The sequence below is a fragment of the Cnephaeus nilssonii genome, assembly GCF_951640355.1.
Source record: "Cnephaeus nilssonii genome assembly, chromosome: 15".
Lineage (NCBI taxonomy): Eukaryota > Metazoa > Chordata > Mammalia > Chiroptera > Vespertilionidae > Cnephaeus > Cnephaeus nilssonii.
The window spans coordinates 10,845,576-10,873,569 of NC_137086.1; the positions used below are offsets into that span (position 1 = coordinate 10,845,576).

Below are 27,994 nucleotides of genomic sequence, written 5' to 3' on the forward strand. Positions count from 1 at the left end.
GAATTCCAGCTCAAAAAATCTGTGAGTTACTAAATAACTGTGTGAAGGATAGGCCGGCTCATTTTTCTCCCTTTTTGTTTTATTTCCTCTTGAATTGAACACATTCATTGCATTTCTCTTTTTTGTTTTTAAACATTTTATTTTGAAATAACTTTAGATTTATGAGTTGCAAAGATAGTACAGAGAGTTCTAGAATGCCCTTCTCTCAGCTTCCCCTACTGTTTTTTTTTTGATCTTTATTGTTGAGAGTATTACAGATGTCCCCCCTTTTCCCACCATTGCCCCCCCCCCATCCTGTTTCTGCCCCACCCCATGCCTTCACCACCCTCCTGTCTGTGTCCACAGGTAAGATCTCTGGTTAATCTCTTCCTGCCCCTCTCCCCTCTTCCCTCTGAGATTGGTCAGTCTGTTCCATGCTTCCATGCCTCTGATTCTGTTTTATTCACCAGTAGCTATGTATTTGTTGCCATTTTACTGTTCATACTAGAGGCCCGGTGCATGAAATTCATGCACTCATGTGTGTGTGTGTGTGGGGGGGGGGGGGGTCCCTCAGCTCAGCCTGCACCCTCTCGCAGTCCAGGAGCCCTCGGGGGATGTCCGACTGTCGCCTTAGGCCTTAGTACTGCCACAGAGGTGGAGAGGCTCCCGCCGCTGCCACTGAGCTCGCCAGCAGTGAGCCCGGCTTCTGGCTGAGCGGCGCTCCCCCTGTGGGAGCACACTGACCACCAGAGGGCAACCCCTGCATTGAGCATCTGCCCCCTGGTGGTCAGTGCGCATCATAGCGACCAGTCATTCTGCCATTCGGTCGATTTGCATGTTAGCCTTTTATTATATAGGATTTTTTTTCCTCCTCCTCCTCTTCCTCCTCCTTCAAAAATCCAAGATCCTTGAAAGTCTCACTAAATCCCTTGAAGCTCTCATACAGATCCTCGAGTAACATTATAACCATGGTTTTGAACTCTGTATCCAGTAGTTTGCTTGATTCCATTTCTTTCATTTGTGATGTTTCTTTATCTCCACATATTGACTGCTTCCCTGTGTTTGTTTCTATGTATTAGGTAAAACTACTATGTCTCCTGGAATTGGAAGAGTGATCTTGGTAGTAGGTGTCCTGTAGGGCCTAGTGGCTCAACCGCCTGTACATTCTCTCCTTATTTTTTATAGCACAATAACATTTATGACAAAAACTATAACAAACTGTAAATTATGGAAATTCCTCCCCACAATTCTCATTTTTCTGCATTCCCCTCCAAGTGTATAAATGTTTCTTTGTAATTATGTGCATAGTGTAGCAAAAATATATAAGCTGTTTTTTCACTTAACATTTTATTAAATATTTTATTGCTTTCCTACAAGGTCTTTATTTCTAATCATTTTAACAGCTGCCTGATCCACTGAGCAAAACCACCACGATTTGTTTATATCTTCCTCAACGAAACACTGAGGCTGTTTCTCTCTTTGTACACATTCTCATGTTTGTTCTTAGAAAGGAGCGGTTCTGTTTGTCGCCTATATCACCACCCTCTGTCGTTCTGAACCTCAATATTGACAATTTCTTACCCTAAATGCCATTCTCACTTCCCTCCCTACAACCTTGGCTAAATCTTTCCTGTTTTAAAATGAGAGTGGAATCATCTCTTAAAAATGAGAAATCCAGTATTACATGAGGAAACAAGTAAAATAATTTAGCATTAGATCATTATAGCTGCAATTTCCAATCTCATCATTTCCATTAAAAATTCTTGCCTGGCTGGTGTGGTTGCACGTCGACCTATGAACCAGGAGGTCATGGTTTGATTCCTGGTCAGGGCACATGCCTGGATTGTGGGCTTGATCCCCAGTGTGGGGTGTGCAGGAGGCAGCCAATAGATTATTCTCTATGATCATTGATATTTCTATCTCTCTCTCCCTCTCCTTTCCTCTCTGAAATCAATAAAAAATATTTTAAAAACGTAATTCCTCAATAAATCACAAATTGGAAAAACAACAACTCTATTTCCTTATGGGCAACAGGTAAATATTTCTTATCCATTGCCTTATTACTTACTTGGTAATCAGTTAAAGTATGACATCTAGTTCAAACTTGAAAACACTTTAAAAGACTTTTAGATTAAAATGTTTTCATCTAACTTTTGCGTAGAGTTATAGAAACATTTTACCTGACAAGGACAAGCATGCTGGTTATAAAAAAAAACTCGTTATAGGACTAGTGCTATGGGTGAGCCTTTCTATTATTGTTAGACAATGAATGTGTCCATATCCACAGATTTATTTTGGACTTTGAAAATTAGAGTACTTTGCAATGACACAATAATGTAATGTTGCTGCACTTTTTATCAGAGCTATTTTATTTATCATAGCTAAAAGGATATTTGGAAAAACTTCATTTTCCTCTCTGCAAAGATTGTTTCATTTGAGAAAATCATGGAATAATATCAGGGAAAACAAGGTTGTAAGTACACCCATGAGCTTTAAGCTTTCTCTGAGAATTCAAGCCAAAGACCCTTTCTCATACCTATTTGATTTAAAATCCTTACTCGATCAATCCCACAAATACCCAGTAAGCACTGATCGGTTCCCAGACACTGTTGTCCTGGGATGTAAAGTTGGAGACCAAGGTGCATCCCTCCAGGGCAAGAGTGAGCTAGATGTAACATGCCACGGGCTGCAGAAGAGGAGCAGCTAATCCCACATGAAAGACCCAGAGCATCAAAGCGGGGATTTGAAATACGAGGCCTTTGTTGGAGAAGAGGGGTCGGGGTTATTGGCATTTCGGTGACAGCTAATAGCATAAACAAAGACAAGAACTGTGTTAGTTTAAGATTCACTCAAAATGCACGTTACTCAACACAAGAGATATGCAAATTAAAAAAGATAACATTTTCACCTATCAGATGGGCAAAAATTCCAAAGTGTAAGAACACGCGCTGTTGGCAAGGCTGTGGAGAAACAGATGCCCCTCTGCATTGCTGGTGGGAGGGTCAAGTGGTGCGGCTCCTGGGGCCTCAGCAATCTCTTAAAAGAACCCAGGGCACAGCGACGGAGTGGTCTGAGGAGCAGCGTGGGATGAAGGTGAAAGCGAGGCTGGGGTTAAGAGTGATAAGCACCATGGTGCCATGATAAGAACCTCACCCAGCCTGGCCCATGTGGCTCAGTGGCTGAGCATCGACCGATGAGCCAGGAGGTCACGTTTGATTCCTGGTCAGAGCACATGCCTGGGTTGTGGGCTAGATCCCCAATAGGGGGTGTACAGGAGGCAGCCAATAAATGATTCTCTCTCGTCATTGATGTTTCAACCTCTCTCTCCCTCTCCTTTCCTTTCTGAAATCAATGAAAATAATTTAAAAAAAAAACACAAAACCCTCATCAAGCCCTAACTGCCTGCAGACTAAAGGGTCCCGGGTTCGGTTCCGGTCAGGGGCATGTAGCTTGGTTGCGGGCACATAGGGAGTGTGAGGGGGCAGCTGAATCGATGTTTCTCTCTCATCGATGTTTCTACCTATCCCTCTACCTTTCACTCTGTTAAAAATTAATAAAATATATATATATTTTAAAAAACCCTCATCAAGTAGGAAATAGGACTTAGTCATGTGTGTTTTTTAAGCAAAATCAGGACATCAACTGAACTGTATTTTAAAACGATGACTCAAATTTGCTTATGATTAAAAGAAATAATAAAACAAGCTGTATCTGAGGAGGCATCGTCCTCTTCTTTACACTGCCATTAGGCCATTAAGTAAAGCGACTAGACCAGGGTCCTCAGGTCTTTTGGTGAAGAAATTGTTCGGCTTTGTCTGAAGACTGGTGAACCATACAGCTCTAGGGTAGGAGGGGACTGGGAGTGAACAGCATACTATGCTTATCATCCAGCTTCAACAATTCTCAGCAGAGGACTAATTTGTTTCATTTATGCCTTCTCTCTCCCTGGAGCCTGGATTATCTTGGAGCAAATTCCAGACATATTCCCTCTTGAATTAACTTTACTCCAATGTTTTATTATATGGACAACTCGGATGCGTCTGAGGCTTAGAGCATTCTTATAAGAGTCTTTTTGTGGACATACCTATTTATTTCACGTGGGGAAAAACTTAGGAGTAGAATTACTAGGTTAAGAAAAGGTGTCTGTTTAGGCTTAAAACAAACCACCAGGGCTTCTCCAAAGGGCTTGTAAGAGAGTTCCGGCTGCTCCAAATCTTTGCCATGATTTGGTGTCCGTCACTGAATTTTAGCTATTCCAGCAGATGCGTTCTGTTGATTAACTTATAAATTTTTGTTGTTGTTGTTGTGTTTTTAAAACTATTAAACTATATGAAAATATACCCCTTATTTGGGTTAGTTTGTGAAAAGCAGGCAAGTTGTTTTTATAAAAAGTGTCTGACGGTGCCCTGACCGGTTTGGCTCAGTGGATAGAGCGTCGGCCTGCGGACTAAAGGGTCCCAGGTTCGATTCCGGTCAAGGGCATGTACCTTGGTTCCCACACTCCAGTGGGGGAGGGGGGGGTGCAGCAGGCAGCTGAACGATGTTTCTAACTCTCCCTTCCTCTCTGTAAAAAAAATCAATAAAATATATATATTTTTTAAAAGTATCTGATGGTATATGAGCTATCTCGCATTAAAAAAAACAAACAAAAATAACCGCCTGTAGCCCTGGCCGGTTTGGCTCAGTGGATAGAGCGTCGGCCTGCGGACTGAGGGGTCCGAGGTTCAAATCCGGTCAAGGGCACATGCCTGAGTTTCGGGCTCGATCCCCAGTGGGGTGCATGCAAGAGGCAGCCAATCAATGATTCTCTCTCATCATTGATGTTTCTGTCTCTCTCCCTCTCCCTTCCTCTCTGAAATCAATAAGAAAATATTTTTTTAAAAAATTAAAAATAACCGCCTGTAGGGAAACAAACAGTATGGGAAAAACCCATTTTCAAAAAGAAACCATAAACACACTGAATTTAACTCCTGCTGCATGAAACTCTGTCCCAAGTCTCGTTTTGTTGTTGTTGTTGTTGTTGTTATATTCATAGACCAAACACAATTCAATTTTCCTGTGGATGAAGATAAGCTTCTTTGAATTTTCCAAACCTGCCATGTATAAAACCAGACTGAGTTTTTTTACAGGAACCTGAAGCAGGTGAAAAGCAACGATTAGGTTGTGAGTTCAAAGGCCTGACAATCATGGCATAGGCAATTTGCAGAATCCTAGATAGCATTCTTAGAATTAACAATTAGAATTTTTAAAATATTCTTCAACATTTTAAACCATTATTCCAATACTAGAGGCCCAGGGCACGAAATTCGTGCACTCGGGAGGGGGGGTGTCTCCCAGCCCGGCCTGTGCCCTCTCGCAGTCTGGGACCCCTTGGCGGACATCCCTCTCGCAGTCTGGGGCTCTTGCCGTCCAGGACCACTCGCTCCTTACCGCCCACCTGCAGCGGAGGCGGGAGAGCGTCCTGCCACCGCCATTGCACTCCCTAGCTATGAGCCCGGCTTCTGGCTGAGCGGCGCTCCCCCTGTGGGAGCGCACTGACCACCAGGGGCAGCTCCTGCGTTGAGCGTCTGCCCCCTGGTGGTCAGTGCGTGTCATAGCGACCTGTTGTTCCGCCATTCGGTCGATTTGCATATTAGGGTTTTATTATATAGTATTAGCTTCTCATTATAGTACTCACATTATAAGTAAATAGAAGGTTACTTTAGATAGTACCCCACTTAAATGTCAACCATTGGTCAAACGTTGCTCTTCAATGGTGGTACTTTGGATAAAGTCTCCTTCCCATTACTTTGCTTAATAGGAACATTCCACACCCTGATCGGTTTTTAGCCTGGCCTCCAAGAAGCACCTGTGTGAAGAGCTACATGGACATCAGATACAGGAGTACCTTCCCCGCAGGATTGTGGTGTCTTCTTCATCGTCACCTCAGTTACAGCTCTGGAGGGTGTTTTAATGCCTGCAGGACACTTGACGCCAGGATATGTTTGGACGGTCTCGTGTTATTTGAAAATGCATAGTCAGGGGGGAAATGCAAACTGTGCTTTATTAGAATAAATTGAAGCACAGAGATATTCTTAACACATAAAGCTGATATTGCTATTTATGCAGAGAGAAAAAAATGACGTACAGAGGCTAACTTCCACAAACACAATTAGCCAAGTGTGCACGAACTGGGAAGAAGACCTCCTCAGAAGCTACTAAAAATAACTCTTCTATGTTATGGGTGCAACTTCAATGCTGAAGCTGAGAATCTCTAAACAAACCATAAAAGACTGTTTGAAAGATGAATTCAGATACGTATGAATTCTGAACTTTCAATGTAAAAAGGGGTGTATGGGTGTTTGTTTTTGGTTCTTCTGTGAATCTAAGTATCACAGGTCAGGAGGGTCTGTTCCTTTTATATTTTGACCTTTTGTTTAAATCATTTCAGACTTACAGAAAGGTTACAAAGGACTATTTTAAAAAGTATATTTGTCATCAAACTAGATTCCTCAAATGTTAACACTGCAGTACAGACACGGTCTACCCTGATATATTTATTTATTGTATTTTTAAAAATTTTTAAATATGTTTTTTGTTGTTGTTAGTATCACAGATATCTCCCACTTTTACCCTCTCCACCCCTCCTCTCAGCCACACTGTATTTCTTAAAAACCAGGGTATCCTCTTAATTCAAATATCAAAACCAGGGAATTACCATTCATTGACAGAATACTATTATCTCGTCTACAAGCTTTCTTCAGATTTTTCCAACAGTCCCACTAATGTCCTTTATCAGAAGAAAATCCTGGCTCATGGGCTGCGTTCAGCTTTCATGTCTCTTTGGACCCTGTAGTCGGGACAGTTCCTGTCGGTTTTTATCTTTCGTGACCCTGACATTTTTAAAGCTACAGGCCAGTCATGTTTCAGAAATCCCTGCCACTGGGAGATGAGACTCGGGTGTGCTTCCCTGGCAGGAGGACCACGGGATACTGGGAACTTCTCAGTGAATCTTACCCGGAGGCAGCGACAGCAGCCTGTCCCTCCCCTGGTGACAGGGATTTCGTCGTATCTGACAGGTTTCTCTGTGGAGAGCGGCTACAGCGTGCGGACAGGTTCAAGCCTCGGACTAAAGAGAGGGCACGGTCCTCTCGTGGCAAAGCCATGTGCAAGTCCCAGCTTGGAGGGCAAAGCTTTCCCAGCACAATTATAGCCAAAGGCTATAGTTGTAAGTTTGACCTTATGGCCCAAACCTGTGGTCCCAGGTGGCTAAGTGAGGTAGGCTGTGGGAGGTGCAGCAAGTGCTGCCAAAACAAAGCTTGATAGAGTTCAGGTGCACGTAATTGAGTAAATACAAAACCCATGAGAACATGGTAAACATCTAGACCACGCCCTTATTTTGCCTCGTGGAATCTGGCTATAAAATAGACTTGGCTTGCAGGCTGTGGCACTGTCTCTCCATCCGAGAGCAGCGTCCACCTAGCCCCAGCTTTATTCTCTTGTCTGTCTTCTTTAATCCTTCCCCGCCCTCCCTCAGGTTCACCCCTGGCCGTGCTGAGCGCGGCACATTTCTCCACTGTAGAGTCGTTATGTTTCCTTTGTAATTAATAAATATTTTACGGGGAGACACTTTCAAACTATGTCACTAGCCTTTTTCCATTAATTTTTCACCCATTGGTTTTAACATGGATTTTTTTCCCGAATTCCCTGCTTTCCAAAACTTTCCAAGTGTAGCCTGAAGTTCCTTTTATCTCATTGCTACCTGGAAAAAAAAATGGATGCTATAGCCAGCGTCCACTCTGCTCCGAGTCCTTTGAGGCCTAGTTAATGTCTTAGGAATACGCTCCTATCACCTCTAGGGAGGACCACAAAGGGACCCCCACAAATAAAGAGGAAACCAAATCTATCTTTCTTGCCTATGAAAATGGCAGTGTACCCCGAGGGACCGTGGGCGGCAGCTGAGAGCGGGGCGGCTCTGCTTGTCCTCGGTGTTCAGGAAACAACGACCCAGCACCGTGCAGAGCTGTACATCCAGGCTCCTGCGCTTCCGGCTTAAAGAACTCGTTACGGAGAGTGGTGTATGTCCAGTAGCAATAATATGAGCACTTCATCCTTCATCATGAATGTGTTCTTCAAACTTTTAGTAACTTAACCCTTTGCACTCGCTTGCTTTTTTCTCGATTCCTTTATTCTACTCGGGATTTAATTTTTTAAATACCCCAGATTTTACAAAGTGCGGCAGTAGAATAAGAAACTGGAGTTTCTTTTCATACAAACTTATTTATTTGGATTTTTTTATATTTCAAATTATTGATACATTCAAAGAGTATAAAAAGAGCTGTTGCCGATGCTAACCATGTCGAGTCACACTCGACATCCGAGTGCAAAAGGTTAAAACATGTCAAATGTTATTTCTTCAGAAAAGACTCTCCTCCCCCCGCCCCCCCTCTCTATCTCAAAAAAAAAAAAAAAAAAAAAAAGAGTTCTCCGGTGAATTTTTTATCCCCCCGTTTCACCCTCCCAAACTCCCCACCCCGGACATAAACCTCTGTTTCTTCCCCTGCCCAGAACCTGTATCCTTATGCTGAAGCCACCTGGGGAATCCTGGGGAAACGTGGAGGGGTGAGTGCCCCTCGGTCCGGCTCTGTGCCCGGCCCTTACCTGCTGGGGGAAACAGGTGCGGACGGAGTGCTCGGTGTACCCAAACGACGGCCCTTCAAAGACAGCGGTTGGGAGCTTCAGCACTTCCTTCAGAAACTGGTCAAACTTGCTAAATACCATCAAGCCATTGGAATCTGACATCTGGGAGAAAACATCTATGAGAACAAAACCAAATAAAGTCAAACTACCAAGAAACATCCACCTTTGATAAATGGCTCTATGTCATTTGCGTCATTAGAAAGATCATGAAGTATCATTAGAAAGTATCATGAAGTGAGCACGATTTTTAGTCAGCGTGGATTCTCATTTTTTATTAACATTGCGTGGGCACTTGGTTGATGAGGCCCACCTACCTAACATTCATCCTAAACCTCAAACCCAATAACCACTCAGGCATGTCCACCTACCTACTCCTTTTCAGTGTACAGAACTAGATGATATATAATTTTTATTTTTTTATTAAATTCATACCAGCGTATCTTTATCCCTTAACATTTATATATGTGTTTATATAAGACATATGCATGTTTGAGTGTATGACTATATTAGCATATTGGTGATGAGGTGTGAAATAAATTGTATTATATTTGTATATTCATATACTAATGATGCAATGTATTCCCATGACAGAATAAATTGGAAGGAAGCATACAGCATGTTGAAAATAGTCCATCTAGTGAGTTCCAAAGAAGAATAAGAAGAACTCTGATAGCCTGACTGGCATGGCTCAGTGGTTGAGCGTCAACCTATGAACCAGGAGGTCACGGTTCGATTCCCGGTAAGGGCACATGCCCGGGTTGCAGGCTCGATCCCCAAAGGGGGGCATGTAAGAGGCAGCCAATCAATGATTCTCTCCCATCATTGATGCTTCTATCTCTCCCTCTCCCTTCCTCTCTGAAATCAATAAAAAATATTTTTTAACACATTAAGCGCCCAGCCTGTTTTGTCTTCCGGACGGAAAGTATAGTGTCAGTCACCGGTGACTGACAGGGCGCTGAATGTGTTAAAAATGTTTCAAATTAAAGGCACAAATATTGGTTAAGTCATTTCAAAGGCTATCTTGACACTAAAACAAGAAAACAAACAAAAGAATCAAAGAGCCGAAACCGGTTTGGCTCAGTGGATAGAGCGTCGGCCTGCGGACTCAAGGGTCCCGGGTTCGATTCCGCTCAAAGGCATGTACCTTGGTTGCGGGCACATCCCCAGTAGGGGGTGTGCAAGAGGCAGCTGATCGATGTTTCTCTCTCATCGATGTTTCTAACTCTCTATCCCTCTCTCTTCCTCTCTGTAAAAAATCAATAAAATATATTTAAAAAAAAAAAAGAATCAAAGAAAAAAGGGGAGTGGTCAAAATTATAGGAAAAAATATAAAAGAAAAGGTAAAAGCAGAAAGATCAAAATAAAGGGAAAGAAAAGTAGAAACACTAAGGCATATCCCATAAACTAGAAAACCTAATTTAAAGGAACATTAACAGAGGTAACAGCAGAGAGCACCTTCAGTGGCAGGAAGATGGAGAAACTAAGAACAACAAAGTCAATGTTGCCCAGTAAGCAGGTAGAAGAAAGTGAACAATAGAATATGATTGGATGTTACAATGCAGTGTGACATCTCACGTTCCTGTTACTCAGCCACTTCCACTAGACGGAACACAGCTGGGAACTAGAAAGCCGGGGGGGGGGGGGGGGGGAGGATTCTCCAAACAGCCAAACTGCCAGTCACACTACAAAAGCTCAAGTGCTTCTCTCATGAGTACGAGTACTCAGGACGTCCTTACTTTAAGAAGAATGCTGGGAAGCTTGGTTACATTTCCTTTGTCCGTAGTATATCCAAAGTAAATCAGAAGCAAAGAGAGATTCGTAGAGACTGGTGCACTGACAATACCATCACATCCACCAGTGATAAAGGACAACCAACATCACCATGGCCACCAACAAGCACAACAACAAACACTCAAGAAATGGAAAACACACACACACACACACAACAGTCTGAAAACATGAGATGGGACAAATAACCCAAGCCTCACAATTAGCCCTAAATGTAACCCGAGAATGACATTCCTCAGAGATGAAAAGTCTTTAAATTATGATCAGAGAGCTCTGTTTAATATGAGAGGGCCAGACCACATTTAAAGTGATCTCTGCCCTGGATGATTAAAATTTTAAAAAGTGGAGGCAAGCTTCAATACCTGAATATTTTATTTATGTTACTCATCTCATTCTCTAGCTAAGATATTATGGTACAATAAGAATAATGGAACAGTGACAGATGGTAAAGCAACTATAGTTTTGAACATGAAGGAGATAATCAAGCCATATTTTAAATCTATCTGAATAATATAAACTTGGTAATGAGTGACCTAGCATGGCTTGTAACTAACTCATCAACCCATGTACAGTGTGCAATGGCCTGGCATTCTGAGCACACTGACATGTCACGTTTGCCTGGGCATGCATACTTTAGTGCTGCTTGAATACAGGTCAGTGTGTGCCCCAAGGAGTGCAAAAGCCACATTAAAAAAAAAAAAAAAAAAAAAAAAAAAAACACTAAAAAAAGACAAAAGAAAAACAACCAAAAACCTGCTATCACTTAGGTACCTTCCAAATTTCACATACTACTAAGATTTCTACCTTTTCACTAACAGTTCCAACAGAGAATTTCAGTAATTTTAGTACTCCATCAACAATTTGTACTTAGCAAAATCTTAGCACTTACTATGTGCCAGGTATCAGCTCTATTTAGATGCAGCAGATGTACTCATAGAAATTTAATAATTCCAGAGACATCTAAAATGTGCATTTTTATATATAATCAATTTTCTATTATCAACCAGTTTATTCAGTACTAATTAAACGGTGATTTATATTCATTTTTAGCCATTATATAATATTTTATTTTTTCAATTACAGTTGACATGTAATATTATTTTATATTAGTTTCAGGTGTATAGCATAGTGATTAGACATTTATATAATTTGCAAAGTGATCCCCCAATAAGTCTATTACCTACCTGGCACCATACATAGGTATTGCAATATGATTGACTACAATAATATTCCCTATGCTGTACCTTATATCCCCATGACTATTTTGTAACTACCATTTGTACTTCTCACTCCCTTCACCTTTTTCATCCATACCCACACCCCCATGTTGATGTATATTCTTTACCTGGAATCATCATCATTAAAAAACAAAATCCCAACTTTCTTTTTCTTTCTGTTTGAATGAAGAATAATTTCATCTATATTATATTATCTTCCTCAGAAAAACATCATGCTAGAATTAAAAAATTATTAAGAGCCCCGCCAGAATGGCTTAGTGGTTGAGCACTGACCTACGAACTAGGAGGTCACGGTTTGATTCCCAGGTTGTGGGCTCCACCCTCAGTAGGGGGCATGCGGGAGGTGGCCAATCAATGATTCTCTCTCTCCCTCTCCCTTCCTCTCTGAAATCAATACAAATATATTTTTTTAAAAAGGAATTATTAAGAAATTTCAGTCCAAAAGAGTAATATTGCCACGTTAAAAAAACCTCAAAAGAGCACTTAAATAAAACGATACTTTTCACTACCAAAAATTTGTTTTACATGGCAACTGTTTCTGAAATGAAGACAAACAAGTAACAGTTTGAGCAAAAATATCTAAGATCTTTAGAATATCAAAATCTTTATCTAGTGAGCCATCTAGTTTTCCAACTTTCAGTGTCATGGTGCATGTAATAAAAAGCATATGTTGGTGGGGGAGGGGGGATGGAGGGATTGAGCAAAAAATTTAAAAAAAGAGAGAATTCATGAACATGGACAATAATGTGCTGATTGTGGGGGGAGGTGGAAGAGGGCATAAAGGCAACAAATGGTGATGGAAAAAATTAAATTAAATTAATTAAAAATAAATTAAAATGAATAGAATAGAATAGAATAGAATAGAATAGAATAGAATAGAATAGAATAGAATAGAAGTAGAATAGAATATTACCCCTGGCCAGGGAAGTATAGATTTCACTTTTGTGAAAGATAATCTAAGCACTGAGTTCTAATGCACCTAATGAAGTAATCTTGCCCAAAAGCTTGTACTTGAATCTGAAGTTTCTATGTCTTTCAATTAAAACAAAAAAATGCAGGGCACAGAGGAACATCATGGGGACCCAATCATCAAAATCCAGTCTATGAGAAATTACAAGACAAATGGCCCATTTTCTTCAACAAATTGAGTCACAGGGTACCTCAACATTTCATTAAACCCACAGCTTCTATCTTAACTCCCTGAAATCTGAGATCCTTTCTCTATGGGTGCCTGTATGATGGCGCTTTGATCACTGTACCAAGGACCAGAATAGAGGAGTATAACCAAGTAGCTTAGAGCAGGGCTCTGAAGCTAGACAGCCTACTCTGGAATCCCAGCTTCGCCCCTCAGTTAACTCTTCTATAAAATGGAGAAAATACCACCTGCTGCTCAAAGAAATTTTAAGGATTCAGTGAGAAAATATATGTAAAGCGTCTGGCACAATGCTTGGCATATCTTAGGCAGTTACTATCTAGAGTGAATGAATGAAAACCATCAGCAGAAAAAGTAAATAATTGTGCATTTCACCTCCTCAGACTTCATCTAACCACCTTTCTATAGTATCTAGTGAACATTAAAATGCCAAAATGGCCAATAGTAAGAAGAAAAAAATAGGAAAGATAATTGGAAAAACATGCTGCCAATTTCTGAATAACTGAGCTTGACTCCAAGGTGCTCAGGAACAGTTTACGCAGCAAATACAACCTGATGAAGAAGGGAATTATTAAGAAAAGGGCTGCCCAGCCAGTGTGACTCAGTGGTTGAGCGTTGACCTATGAATCAGGAGATCGTGGTTCGATTCCCAATCAGGGCACATGCCCAGGTTGCGGGCTCCATCCCCAGTAGGGGGTGTGCAGGAGATAGCTGATCAATGATTCCCTCTCATCATTGATATTTCTATTTCTCTCTCCCTCTCCCTTCCTCTCTGAAATCAATAAAAATATATTTTTTAAAAAAAGAAAGGGCTGACCTTGACCAAACCTGGTAAAAACAATCAAATTTATTTTCTAATTAAAAGTAATCAACACAATCATCTTCAAACACAGTAATTTTTAATAATATGGAAAACATTTTTTAAAGAATTTTTTAAATGTCAACATTACTGCTCTGAATCTCAATTCTCTTGCTTATACTAAAAAACAAATAGTATACACATTAATTCAACCAACTTTTCCATCTGAACATTAGGTGGCATAATTTACTACATACTTTGAGTCAGGTGAGTAATACAGTAGTAAAAAAATAAAAATGTTCAATATAGAGTCATCCAAAATTCTGAAAAATATTCATTTAAAACTCCTTAAAAGTTCTAATTTGAAAATAAAATATTTCAAATAATATGAAAATACTTACATCTCAATTTGTCCAGCATTTTTCCACCACACATAGTTGCTAACATAGCTTTAACTGAAAATACCGTCATTTTGCCTCGGCCCTCACTGAAAAAGAAATTATAGTAGAAATAATTGTTATCTAGAACCACAATAGCAATCAAATGTATCACTAAACATCGGGAAACCAGTAAATTGATCCTTACCCTTTTCTGCCATATTACTTTGGATAGTTAGAAACCTTGATTTTTTTTTTTTCCTTTGTAGAATTAAGGCTTCATCTCTGCTAAGTGAATAATGCTAGAAATGAACCCAAATTATTCAGGAACTAGAGGCCCAATGCACAAAATTCATGCAAGGGCCTTGGCCCCGGCCCCCGCCCACCACCACGGTGGCTGGGTCCTCTGCTGTGGCCCCCGCTCGCTGCAGCTTTGTCTGGAAGGAAGGACGTCCGGAAGGACATCCAGTCTAATTGGCATATTATACTTTTATTATTATAGATGAGTTTTATAAACATTCTGTAAGGCAATTTCTACTGGCTGTGTAGGCAGAAGCCAACTGGATGAACCAGAAGTAAATTTCTCACCAACTTAGCCCGTTAAATTCACAGCTGCAATGTTTTTAAGTCTTCAAAACTGAGGCACCACTTGTTTTGAACACTAAGTCAGAAATGTGTCCGTCCCTCAGGGCATTATAACAACAGTTTACTGTTGTGTAATAAACCAACAGGGTGCACACCGCTATAAAGATCTTATAGTACATTCATCTTTGTTTATTTTACTGTAACAACCTTCATATTCTCATGTGTTTATTCTAAGGAGCTCAATCATACCTGTCTCGGGTCTTCCCATATCACAACTGTGAGGAAAGTGAAGGAGAGGGGTCAATAATAATTCTTTTTAGGAATTGGAGAGATGGAATGGAGAGTAACATGGATGAACTACCCCAAGTAATGCTGCACAGGACCTGCACAGCCAAACAGTATCAGCAAGGCCATGGCCCAACAAGCACCGGGCTCCATCCCATCAACCACGCCCTGGCTCACAGCAGGTGAAACCTCCACCAGCCAGTTTTTAAAGTCATCGTATGTAAGTAAACAAGGGCTATTGTGCTAGTTTTACACAGCTTGTGCTCACCAAGTGTCATAGCAACTTAGTAAAATAAATACCTCTGTAATGATGAGAACGATGTTATCTTAGTTTTATAAAGCAAGTGTCATCCTATTTATATTTACTAATGGCCCTATTACATTTACTATTTACTATTTATATTAACTAGTGAATATAAATGTTCAGTAATACACACACACACACACACACACACACACACACATTATCCTATTTATATTTACTACGTGTCTCCCATTTTCCAAACCTTCTTTGTATACAGTAAGACCATACCTGGAAAAAAAGGCAAATTATAACCTAGAAGGTTCTCAGCGAAAGCACTGCCATGAAATACCAATGTTAGTCTGGTTTTTAACTATTATATCTCATTAAGTTTATTCATAATGTAAAAGAGAAATCCCTACAACTAGTTAAAATTAGGATGGGATATTTTAAATATACAGTTTATATCCCTGATGAACACAGATGCTAAAATCCTCAACAAAATTCTAGCAAACTGGATCCAGCATTACATTAGAAAGATCATACACCATGACCAAGGGAGATTTATTCCAGGGATGCAAGGCTGCTACAATATCCAATAAATCAATAAACGTGATGAATCACATAAACAAATTGAGAGACAAAAATCACATAATCATATCAATTGATTTAGAAAAGGCATTTGACAAAGCCTAACACCCTTTTCTGATAAAAACGCTCAGCAAAGTGGGAATAGAGGGATCATACCTCAACATAATGAAGCCTTATATGACAAACCTACAGCCAACATCATACTCAATGGGCAAAAACTAAAACCATTTCCCCTTAGAATAGGAACAAGACAGGGATGCCCGCTTTCACCACTCCTGTTTGACATAGTAACTGAAAGTGCTGGCCACAGCGATCAGACAAGAAGGAGAAATAAAAGGCATCCAAATTGGAAAAGAAGAAGTAAAATTGTCATTATTCGCAGATGACATGATACTGTACATAGAAAACCCTAAAGACTCCATCAAAAAATTATTTACAAATACAGATGCTGTCTTCCTGTCTCAGCACCTGGCGTATGGCACCTGGAAATGATAAGGAATATGCCTATGACAAATATCACTGCATTGTATGAGCAACACCAGTAGCTATGAAGAGCATCAATCATGTTAAAATGCATGGATTTCTGAGACTGATGGAGGCCTTTACAGTGGACATTTCCTTTTGGTCACCAACCCTCCAAATGCTGAGTCTACATGGAAGCAGACCCTACCTTATGCGACAAGTACTCTTCCCACTAACAAAATATTGAAAAAGGAAAAAACTCAGATATCTGTTTTCCCATCTCTCTTCAAAAATCAGACATGGGCACATGACACAATCTCCACAATAAGACGCACCACTCAGGACTCCAAATAGAAAACTATGATCTTTCAGACGGTGGAATTCCGGACAGTCCACCGGGAGGGATGGCAGCTGCTGGCGCGGTCCCCCCGGGGTGAGGCCGCAGAGACAGGGACAGCCCAGCATCAGTGGTGTTTGGAGCACAAGCAACAGTATCTGTGCCCCGACTGGTGGCAGAAGTGCTTTGTGAGACCCTTTTGGTGTGACTTTGAGCTTTCTTCTTGGCGGTATGATCTTCAAGCCTACACTTCCCCAACACGCTCAGAGAGTCTTTAATAAGACCCCCATCCTTTTAATAAATTAGCCAGAGAGGGTTTCTACTGCTTACGACGAAGCATTCAGTGGGATGCAGCCTCTTTCCTGAAGGAAAGTGGTCCAGAGAGATGAAGCAACAAGAGAAAACATTCCTGAAGGGAGAGGAGGCATGCCTGGCGGCCGGCAGAGTGAGAATGAAGGAGTGCTCACACACAGAGTCAAGCCTTGCTACACAGATAATGACATTTTTAAAGGTAAATGTGCTCAAAACATTTCTTGCAGACACAGATTTCATGATGCAAGAACATCCAGGAAATTCCACAGGGGAAAGTAAAAATTAACCTGAGAAGAGATCTCCATAAAAATCAGATACTGGTTACATCTGGGAGAAGAAAGAGGAGCTTCTAGGGAGATGCAGCATTCTTTCTTGGCCACTGTGGTACTAATATTTGATTTATAACAATTCATTTTAAACAACACTTCATTTTCTGTACTTTTCTGTAGTTGTTTTCTATTCCTCAATAACAGCTGTTTTAAAAAATGAATCCTGGGAAAATAAAGGTTACCATTACTGGACAAAGCTAATGGTTTAAAGGAAAAATAATGAAGGGGAAACCTGTAGGTTAAAGGACACGCAAGAGGCCCTGGCCGGGTGGTTCAGTTGGTTAGAGTGTTGTCCCGATATACCAAGGTGTGGTTTCAATTCCGCATCAGGACACATATAAGAATCAACCAATGAATGCATAAATAAGTGGAACAACAAATATCTGTGTGTGTGTGTGTGTGTGTGTGTGTGTGTGTGTGTCTTTCTCCCCTTTTCACACTGAATGCTAAAAACAAATCAATATTTTTTTAAAAGCAAGCAAAAATAAACCAGTACAATCAACCAAAGGACTTGTATGCATGCATATATAAGCACAACCAATAGACATAAGACACTGGCGGGGGGTGGGGGGATGAGGGCAAGTACTGGGGGGTAGGGGAGGCCGGGGGGAGGTCAATGGGGAAAAAAAGGGAGATATATGTAATACTATTTGTAATACCTTAAACAATAAATTTTTAAAAATGAAAAAACGAAAAATAAAAAATAAACCAGTACATTTTAAATTCTGAATATACCCAGTTGGCATATTATAGAATGGATATTGCTCACTTAGCAGCCTAAAAACCTATGACTATACCCTTTACCTAATTAATTCTTTTTTCTTGAAAAAACTCATTCTTGATCCTTCCCACCACATATCTGAATTTGATCTATAGACACTGGCCAAGTAACATTTAAAACTAAGAGTCAGCTGCCCCCGGCCATGGCATATACAACCTCACCCACGTCCATGTTTCCAGTGATTCCAAGGGAAAGTGCAGGTTCATACCGTAATCAATTCCCTTCAGACAAGATTTGGGAAAGATCTGGTTTCATCACAAAACATGACTCACTTAAAATCTGACCTGTGATAGCTCAGAGTTGATTAGTAGGTCAATACTTAAGATGTGACACAGTGAGCAGTGACGATTAACCCCCACATGAAGACACTAAAATGAAAAGGTAAACAGGTAATAGTTGTTGAGGATGACAGGAGAGAGGAAGCTTGTTATTTTAACCCTGCCCAAACAGAATCGCTCCGAGGAGCACTCTCCCTCCGTAAAGAGAATGATTTTCTTTCTCAGACATCTCTGCATGATTCATTTCCAGAGACCTATCATTTTACAGGCTGACACTAAACCACGCACATGACTTCTAAAAAGAGTTCGTATTCTCCAAAACTGAGAAAACACAATGATCACCTGTGGGCCAAGCTCAGCAGACAGTGAGTCACCCTGAACAAACACCTGTGTTTGAACATGCAGGTAGGGACCGGGGAGGCCCTGCAGCCCTCACCTGTGCCCTCTGCGTGGGAACTGCTCGTTTCAGTTGTCACGTCGCAAAGGCTGCCTACGTTTTTATATTTACACTCACCTCATCCGGGTGATGTTTACAGCTCTGCTCTATCTAATAAGAGAGCTTGTTATTCAAATTAATACTTTTGAAAAACAAGACGATTTTTTTACTTAACAAGCTGTTTTTACATCTTTAGCGAACAACTGTGGATGCTGCCAAGTATAATTTAGTACTCCTCTCATGAAAACAAGACTTCTATTTTAGAAACATTATTCCCAATTATCACATGTAGCTAAAAGGAATAAGAGCATTTCTCTTTGATTTCCAAAAACTCTTATTTTTCCAATTAATCCCAATTTACAAAACTTCCAGTGAATGGATTATGCAATAATCAACTACAAATCAAGAATCCATTTGGCAAATATCAAACAGCTTCATCAAGTAAAATCAACAAAAAATGTTATTCAACTTTATCATCATCAGAATGCCTGATCATTTTTTTTTTACCTGCTAATTTTCATTCCAACTTTATAAATATTTATTAAGAACCCAGGGCTGCACTTGAGAAATCAAAGAAATGCAAAATAGGATCTCCGCTCTCAAGGATTTTCCATCTCATCTGTACACTTAGGAAGCAGTTCAGAGCATCAGTCTTCAGAAAGGACTTACACTGAACCATTCCCCTCCTAACTGTGATTCTAAGTTGACAACCCTTAGCAAGAAAGTATGGAAGAGGGACGATGAAGAAACAAACACTCTTAGTTAAGATTAAGTAAGCGTGTAAGGTACTAGCCTGTCGTAGGCAGCAACCATGAAGTTGAGGAGGAGGCTGATGGACTGGTCCACGCTGATCTGGTGAGTAGAAGGCAGGCGCTTGTTCAGCTGGTAGTAGATGGATGAGATGACCGTTTCGAGGCGGGACACGCTCATCTCCGTACTATGGTCCAGTGTATTAAGGCCGTTGTCTCGGAAGGCTTCAATCATGTTCCAGATATCAACGAGATGGACTGAAACACAAAGAACATAAACTATCAACAACGTAAAGTTTTAATTAATCAGAAAGACATACAAATTTTACATGTAACAGGTCCATGAAGGGTGGCAGAATATGCCACCCCAAAATGCCACTTTGGCATAAGGATTCTTTTGAGCTAAAGATACTTGAAAAATAGCAGTGCCAAAAAAGGGCACTTGGACCCCCACCTTTTCGTCCTGACGGCCGGAAATAAAACTCCCATGTGAAAGATGCCTTTCTTACTCCAGGGGAGGGGAAACATTCTAATCACAGAGACAGTGGATTAAGGCCAAAATTAATCTGTACAGACCTGTTAAAATAACTCTTATCTTCCCTTAGCCTCCCCATATACACATTTCAGTTACTTTTCCACAACTGCTACTCTTTGTGCATCCTAGTATATTAGCACTTAGACCTAGTCACTTCTTTGGGTCATTTTCCTATGGGGCTCCCAGACACATGTAAAAATGTGTATGTTTTTTCCCCTGCTCATCTGTCCCGTGCCAATTTAATTCTCAGGCCCAACCAGAGATCCTGAGAGAGTCGCTGTGAAGTATTGACTCCTCTACAACAGCCTCAAAAATATACGATGCAAAATTTAACTGAATGTCAAAGAGAAAAATTCAACAAGCTTTGAGGGAAATATTAACACACCTCTCTTAGTAAGTGAGAGAGCAAACAGACAAAAAGTAAGTACAGATAGAAAAATTAAACTTTACAACAACAAAGTAGTAGTAATGAACATTATATGAAGTATTGTCCCGATGATTAAAAAACATGCTTTATTTTCTAGAAAACACAAAGGACAAGTATAGAAATTGACCTTATCCTGAGTCATAAAACTAATTTCAACAAACTTCAAAGGATATAAATCATGTTCTCCGACCAAAATAAAACTAAGTTAGAAGTCATTACCAGAAAGACAACTTTTTAAATTAGCCTTATCTTTAGAAAAGAAGAAACACACTAGGGAACTTCCTTAATCTTATGAAGGGTATCTACAAAAACCTGCATCATACGTATTACTTGATAGTAAAATGCTGAAAGCCTTTCCTCTGATGATGGGGATGAGAATAGAAATGCTCACTATTGCCCTGGTCGGTGTCGTCCCATATATCAGAAGGTGGCAGGTTTGATCGGTCAGGGCATATGCGGGAGGCAACCAATCAATATTTCTCTCTCACAAAAATGTTTCTCTTTTTTTTTTTTCCTCCCTCTCTCTCTCTAAAATCAATAAAAAAAATTTAAATTAAAAAAAGAAAGAAATGCCCACTATCATCGTTTCTATTGTACTTCAGGTCCTAAGAATATAAATATGCAGTAATTATTGGTATAAGTATTGGAAATAAAGAAATATAACTGTGATTATTCAGAAATGACTCAATTAGACACATAGAAAATAAAAAAAGATTCTATGGATAAATTATTAAATTTAACATTTGAGTTCAGAACAATTGCTAGACATAGATCAAGATATAAAAGTCATTGTATTTTTATGTATCAATAACAATGAAATTTTAGAAGTATCATAAGTCATCAAAGACTTAGAAATAAATCCAATGAAGAATGTGCAACATCTCTACAAAAAAAGTCTATAAATATAATTGGCAAAAATAAAAACACCTAAATAAATGGAGGAATATACTATGTTCACAAGAGGAAATCTCAATATTGGAAATACGTCAACTCTCCCAACTTGATCTATAGATTCAATGCAATCCCAACAAAACCCCATAGGGCTATACATTAAAAAGAATGAATTGTACTGTATGTTAATTATACTTTAAAAAAAGGAAGACGACAAAAATCCCAGCAAACTTCTTTGTTTTATTTTGTTTGTTCTTAGCAGAGATTGACATGCAGAGTTTAAAATATGTATGAAAATAAAATGTAAAAAGGCCAATCTTAAAAAGAAAAACAGAACAAAGGAGGAATACCTGCTCTACCTGATATTAAGACCTATTACTATAAAGCTGTAATAGTTACAACTAGACAAACAGGCCAATGGAACACAGAGTCCGGAAGCAGCCCTCACATACAGACACCGCTATTAACGTTCTCGTACCTTTCTCCAAAGAATGTGAGCAAAAGATGCTGAGCAGGAAGAAAAAGGGTGATCGTTCAATAGACAGTATAGGAACAACAGAACACACATATGGAAAAAACTGGAATTTTTTTCATGTGATTATTCTGGAATTTTCACATGAAAAAACTGAAATTTTTTTCATGTAGGTTAAATAATCAAATGTTACAAAATAAAACTTCTAGAACAATGCATCTTTTACTTTACATTACTAAGGCCACTAGCCTGATTATGACTCTCAACACTTCGCTTACAGACTACCATTTCCCAAGAGTAATTACAGGAAGAATTACAAAAATGGTGGGTTCTTTAGAACAGTGGTTTCCAAAGTTGTTTTTTTTTTTTAACCACAACCCACAAAATTATATTTAAATCATAACACACACACACACACACACACACACACACACCCTCCAGACATATAAATTTATAAAAATTTCACAAAATACTTTTTAGATTTACAATATAGGCTGTGTTCTGGTTTTTCTTTTTTTCTCTATTACATGCTTTAAATTCTGTCCAGAGTCACCAAAATGATTTCATAAGCCATTAATGGGTCACAATCCATAATTTGAAAAACACTGCTTTGGTACACCAAAAAATAAACATGACTTCAGTCTAGGATGGAACAGTAAACTCTTCAGAAAGCATTTTAAGCTAGGATTTTTGAGTAAGACTTACAGTAGGGTAGAAGTATTTAGCTGTAAAAGTGATTTTCCCAAGGCACATGTTTATAATAAACTGGTGACCTGGTGCAAGGATTTGTGCACATCAAGAAAAAATTAATTACAAGGTGGTCAGCGAGGCGGGACTGGGCGAGACGGGCCAAACACGCCTGGGAGCCAACCTCCTACAGTCCCTCCCCGGCGTCTGTGGAGTGAGCGGGGTCCCTCTGGCAGGTGGGGTCCCTCGGCCTGGCCTGTGGGGATCGGGCTGAAACCAGCTCTCCGACATCCCCCGGGAGGACCCGGAGTGCGAGAGGGCACTCTGCAAAGTTGCTGCCGTACAGGGTGTGGAACGCAAATGCAAGTGTGCAGTAAACCAGATTTGGGGTGACAGTTCCCAGCAACAACATAATCCATGGCCGAAGGTGGAATCACTCAGCTCCGTGAGAAATCGGGTTCCCTCCTCCCTGGTTTCGGGGTGCATCACCCGAGAACTGCCACTGCCAAGTCACTGCAGCTCGGCAGCTCCTGCGTTGAGCGTCTGCCCCCTGGTGGTCAGTGCACATCATAGTGACCAGTCAGACAGGTGGAAGGACACTTAGCATATTAGCCTTTTATATATAGAGATGGCAAAACCAGGATTAAAGCTGAGGTGCTTCCCCATTCTACGGCTACTGATCTTTCCATTATACAAAAGTTTTTCAACAATACACACATACCGTATATGAGAAAAGGACAATAATTCTGTCATAAGTTAATTCATCTTCATGGAAATTAAGAGAAGAAAGATTTTTATGCATGTCATGTGTATACGTATACATTTACTTTATTTACTTATTTTCTAAGTAGCAATTGTGGTAGCAACTGTTTATGGAAAAGGCTGATTGTTGTTATATTAAGTTTAATTCTTATTATATACTAGAGGCCCGACGCACAAAATTTGTGCAAGAGTAGGCCTTCCTTCCCCCAGCTGCCAGCACCGGCTTCCCTCCGGCACCCAGGACCCAGGCTTCCCTCTGGATGCCGGCAGGCACCCGGGACCCGGGCTTCCCTCTCAGAGGGAGGCCCCGCCCACCCGCCATAGCCTGCCAGTCAATGGCCTGGGCCTCCCTCTTTGGGGAGATCGTGGAGCCCCTCGATTGATCGCCCCACCGGCCTGTGACCTGGGCCTCCCTCTGCGGGGCGATCATGGGGCGATGGCTGAGCCCCCGACCAAGCGCATCGCACCCGCCTTGGCTGGCCTGGCACCAGTGGGTGTCATAGTGTGGTCCCGGATGGTTGTCCAGATGGTAGTCCGGATGGTCATTCTGCTGTTCGGGCGGTTTGGTTGATTTGCATATTATGCTTTTATTATATAGGATACTTTTATCAAAATATTAATGTTTTTCTTTTCCTCCAGAAGCTGATAAATTGCATTAATTCTGCATAAAATTTTTCATTAAAAAGTGACATGGAGAAATACATTCCCGCATTTGAAGAACATAAATAATATGCCAGCCTCAAAACTCGTTACATATTGAGTTTATTAAATATTTTGAGGGAGACACAGAGTCAAGTGCCAACTTCTTTCCATTACAAAGTTTATATTCTGATAAATACGACAAAATAATTGCATTAAAATTACAATAAGACTAAAAGGTATTAAAGTCTTTTATATTATTGAGAGTTCTATACAGCTACTATAGAAATGACTTACGGTTGCATCGTTTTTGTACAAATCGTAATTTGCAAGCTGTTCTGTAAGTTGATAGTCGTATGACATCAAAGTTCTGAGCACCTGAAAGAAGGGCAAATAAAACATGTTAAGTGGCCGAAACCAGTTTGACTCAGTGGATAGAGCGTCGGCCTGCAGACTGAAGGGTCCCAGGTTCGATTCCGGTCAGGAGCATGTACCTTGGTTGCGGGCACATCCCCAGTGGGGGGTGTGCAGGAGGCAGCTGATCAATGTTTCTCTCTCATCGATGTTTCTAACTCTCTATCCCTCTCTCTTCCTCTCTGTAAAAAATCAATAAAATATATTTTTAAAAAAACAAAAAACATGTTAAGTGGACTTACTGGCTAATTTCTAAATGCTGGGAAGAGACGCGATTCCATAGTGCTGGCAGAGAATGCATATAACTTGCCCACTGAGTCTTCTGACAGCACAAAGGCAGGAGGAGGGTTAGGGTACACTTCCTGTGTGCCCCTCCACACCAGTAGTTCTGCCTAATTATCCCATCTGCTGGCCTAAGAAAGCTCCGAGGGAGGAACACTCATGATTGGCGTGAATTAACCTTATGCATCAGGAAGTGGGTGAGGTGGTAGAGTAGGAAAGACCCTAGCGCAGAGTCAGAGACGTAGATCCCAGCCCTGGCCTGACTGCCACCCACAGAACATGACCATAGCCTCGTCACATACCTCCTCTCAGGCTCGGTGTCCTCTGTAAAATGAGGGAACTGGACCAGCTAATCTCTGAGTTCCCCCTCCAGGTCTGTGGATAACAGAATGTCCAGTGCACTGTCCCTCCCGCTCAAGAACTAAAGATGCTTTCCCTCTACTTGCATCTGAGCAGGTTACCGGGACGGCCTGAAGGAGTACCGTGGCAGGCGTGCCTGCGTGACTCCTGAAGGTGGGTGGTAAAAGGTGGTCGGCTTGCCCCTGCTCTCATGCTCTCGGGATGCCCGCCCTGGGAACCCAAACTGGCTTTCCCTCTGTGAAAGGACCTCAGGGGCCATCCCAGGCTGGGCTCCTGCCTCCCTCTCCAGCCTCAGCTGAGCAGTACCATTTTCTAATAGCCAAGTGCTTGTAAAAGGTTTCACAATCGCTGGCCCAGACCAGGAACCCTATTTCAGGCAGAAGAATTTGAAGTCCTGCAAGTATGTGTGCATTAGTCAAGGTCACTCAGTCAAGGTCACCTAGACAAAAAGTCACGAAACAAAACAACCCTTCAAATACTGTGGACTGCCCTACTCCTCCTAGCCATCTTTTTTCTTCATTCAGTCTTACATAATAACGTAACTTTTTAAAAATATATCTTATTGATTTTTCACAGAGAGGAAGGGAGAGGGAGAGGGAGTTAGAAACATCGATGAGAGAGAAACATTGATCAGCTGCCTCCTGCACACCCCCTACTGGGGATGTGCCCGCAACCAAGGTACATGCCCTTGACCAGAATTGAACCTGGGACCCTTCAGTCCGCAGGCCGACGCTCTATCCACTGAGCCAAACCGGTTAGGGCAATAATGTAATTTTTAACAGAAGATTTAATATTGTATAGTAAAGTAATATACCAAAGTACACGTTCATGCTATTAATTTTTCCTCTTGCTCTAAGTGTGGGCCTGTCACTTGGTCTTCTCAACCTCCGAATTTGTATCTAGTGCAAGGTAATTTAGATGACGTATTAATTATGCATCAGCACCGGCAAGCTCACGGTAACAACGGAGTCACAGCAAGAGGTCTAAATTGACTGGCATGCCTTGATCTAGGTTAACATCTCTGCCTCCTTCTTTATGGCGTGGCTTAAGAAAGCAGTTCAAATCAGCTCAATTCAAATAATAAGGTCTGTCTTGGGGTCCTCCAACTCCATGATTCTTTAACTCTCGTTCTTCCCTTTCTAAAGCCTGTAACTTAAAACTTCTGATTAAGCCGAAACCGGTTTGGTTCCGTGGATAGAGCCTCGGTCTACGGACTGAAAGGTCCCAGGTTCGATTCCGGTCAAGGGCATGTACCTTGGTTGCAGGGCACATCCCCAGTAGGGGGTGTGCAGGAGGCAGCTGATCGATGTTTCTGGCTCTCTATCCCTCTCCCTTCCTCTCTGTAAAAAATCAATAAAATATGTTTTTAAAAAAAACAACTTCTGATTAAAGTTGTGACTTGATCAGAAAAAAAAGGGGGGGAGCATTCCCACACATATAAACAAGGACGCCAGAAGCACTCAGGACTCACGCATTTCTATGAACAGCTGCCTCTTCTCTGCCATCGTCTTCCGCTTATTCCCACTTTCCTCAATCATCCTGGAGACAAAGGACACAATAAAGCACTGAATAATTTGACAATTCAACCAAGTGCTTGTCATTCTATTGTGAAGCGAGAGCCTCAGGACATCAAGTTGCAAATGCACATACTCAGAGAGTATCAGTGAAAATAAAGTGGAACCTGATACCAAAAAAGGTAAATCCTTATTTCTTTATTTGATAATTTCTAAAATAGTAAAAGTCAATACTTAACTGAGCTCACACATGCCTCCTGTGCTGAAAATTTGGGCTCTATCTTATTTCTAACTTTGATTATTTCCTCTGCAGAGTCCTCTATTAGCTGAGATACAGGTTCCCATATCCCTACTGTTTTTCATGAACATGTTACTAAATATAATTTAGAAAATAATTATAATGAAAGGCTACAATAGAGAACATAAAAACAGTGAGCTTATATATAAAATATACAAATAAAATCTATTTTTATATTTTAAAAAATAAATTCATCCCCACACTCAAAGAACTCCTAAATGAACTTTTTATCACCTGATAATAGTAGTTTACACTGACAGACTTAGGCTATGCCAGTGACTGTTAAAACTCTCTCCGTGAATTATCTCATTTAATACTCCGATCGACCCTAGGTGCTGGCATTATAACTATTACATTATCCCCATTTTATTGATTAGGAAACAGATGCCTAGAAAAGAACACTAACTTGCTCAAGGTCACACAACTCAGAAGTGGTAGAGTTGAACCTCAACCCTTTCATTAACCTTCTTACATAATTGCGTCTTTTAGATGGACCTTTTCAAATATCTACCTAGGCCTAAAAAGCTAGAACACAAACAGCCCATTGCATGGACCCTATTGATGCAAAATTTGTGACAATTTTAGCTGAACTTTGCCTTTTTCTATGAAGAAAAATATATAGACAAACAGTATAAGCCAAATGATTTCCCTAAGCAGATTACACTGTTGTGAATCATTCTCAAATATGTTAGAATCACAAATTAAATAAGTGATGACCACACACATTCCATAGCCACTAAAGCAAAGTGACTGAAAAAAGTTTAGTTGTAAATATATCCTAAAGAAAATTTAAAATGAAAATATATTCCTTAATATTCTGCCATTAATATTTTGATAATTAAGACTGGTTCTTTTCCAGATCACTGAAATGTTACCAAATAGGCTGCAACACACGTGATGGTTTCTTAATAATTTGCCCCCAAGAGGAAAGAATTTTAAATAGAAAGTAAGTCAAAGAAAAAGCAACCAGAAACAGCAAAAAAAAAAAAAAAAACCAAAAACTAATGAAATCTAGGTCCTAGAGAAAAAACAGGAGTTGGTACCAGTAGCCTGTGATTACAAAGAAAAAATATATATATTCAAACACCTGCTCCCTCCTCCCCAATCTTGGTCTCTCACTAAATAACACACACAGACTAACACAGAGAATATCATAATGACCTTTATAATACATCTCATTTATTATATCCTTTTTCTATGTTTGCTATTCCTTTACACCCCTTTTTCTCAAGAAGTCCCTGAGATCATGACCATTTTTAAAATTTTGTCTCTACTTCCAGATTCAATTTGGAAAAGTTAATACACACATATGGT

The 27,994-nt window shown here is 40.4% G+C and overlaps 1 protein-coding gene across 11 annotated transcripts in view; it reads right to left on the minus strand.

Moving 5' to 3' along the window:
* Positions 1 to 27,994, minus strand: part of DTNB (dystrobrevin beta) — a 155,460-nt gene that overhangs the window by 111,225 nt on the left and 16,241 nt on the right. For 10 of the 11 annotated variants that reach the window (XR_013814668.1, XM_079792384.1, XM_079792392.1 and 7 more), the window contains exons 2-6: positions 26,340 to 26,407; positions 24,110 to 24,190; positions 19,444 to 19,657; positions 14,038 to 14,123; positions 8,620 to 8,774 (exon numbers count right to left, since the gene is read on the minus strand). Coding sequence is in view for 10 of the 11 variants with exons in the window: in XM_079792384.1 (XP_079648510.1) it covers positions 8,620 to 8,774; positions 14,038 to 14,123; positions 19,444 to 19,657; positions 24,110 to 24,190; positions 26,340 to 26,406 (603 nt within the window). In the remaining variant the exon portion in view is untranslated. Of the gene's footprint in view, positions 1 to 8,619; positions 8,775 to 14,037; positions 14,124 to 19,439; positions 19,658 to 24,109; positions 24,191 to 26,339; positions 26,408 to 27,994 lie in introns of all 11 variants that reach the window. The other variant, XM_079792386.1, reaches the window with a different exon arrangement.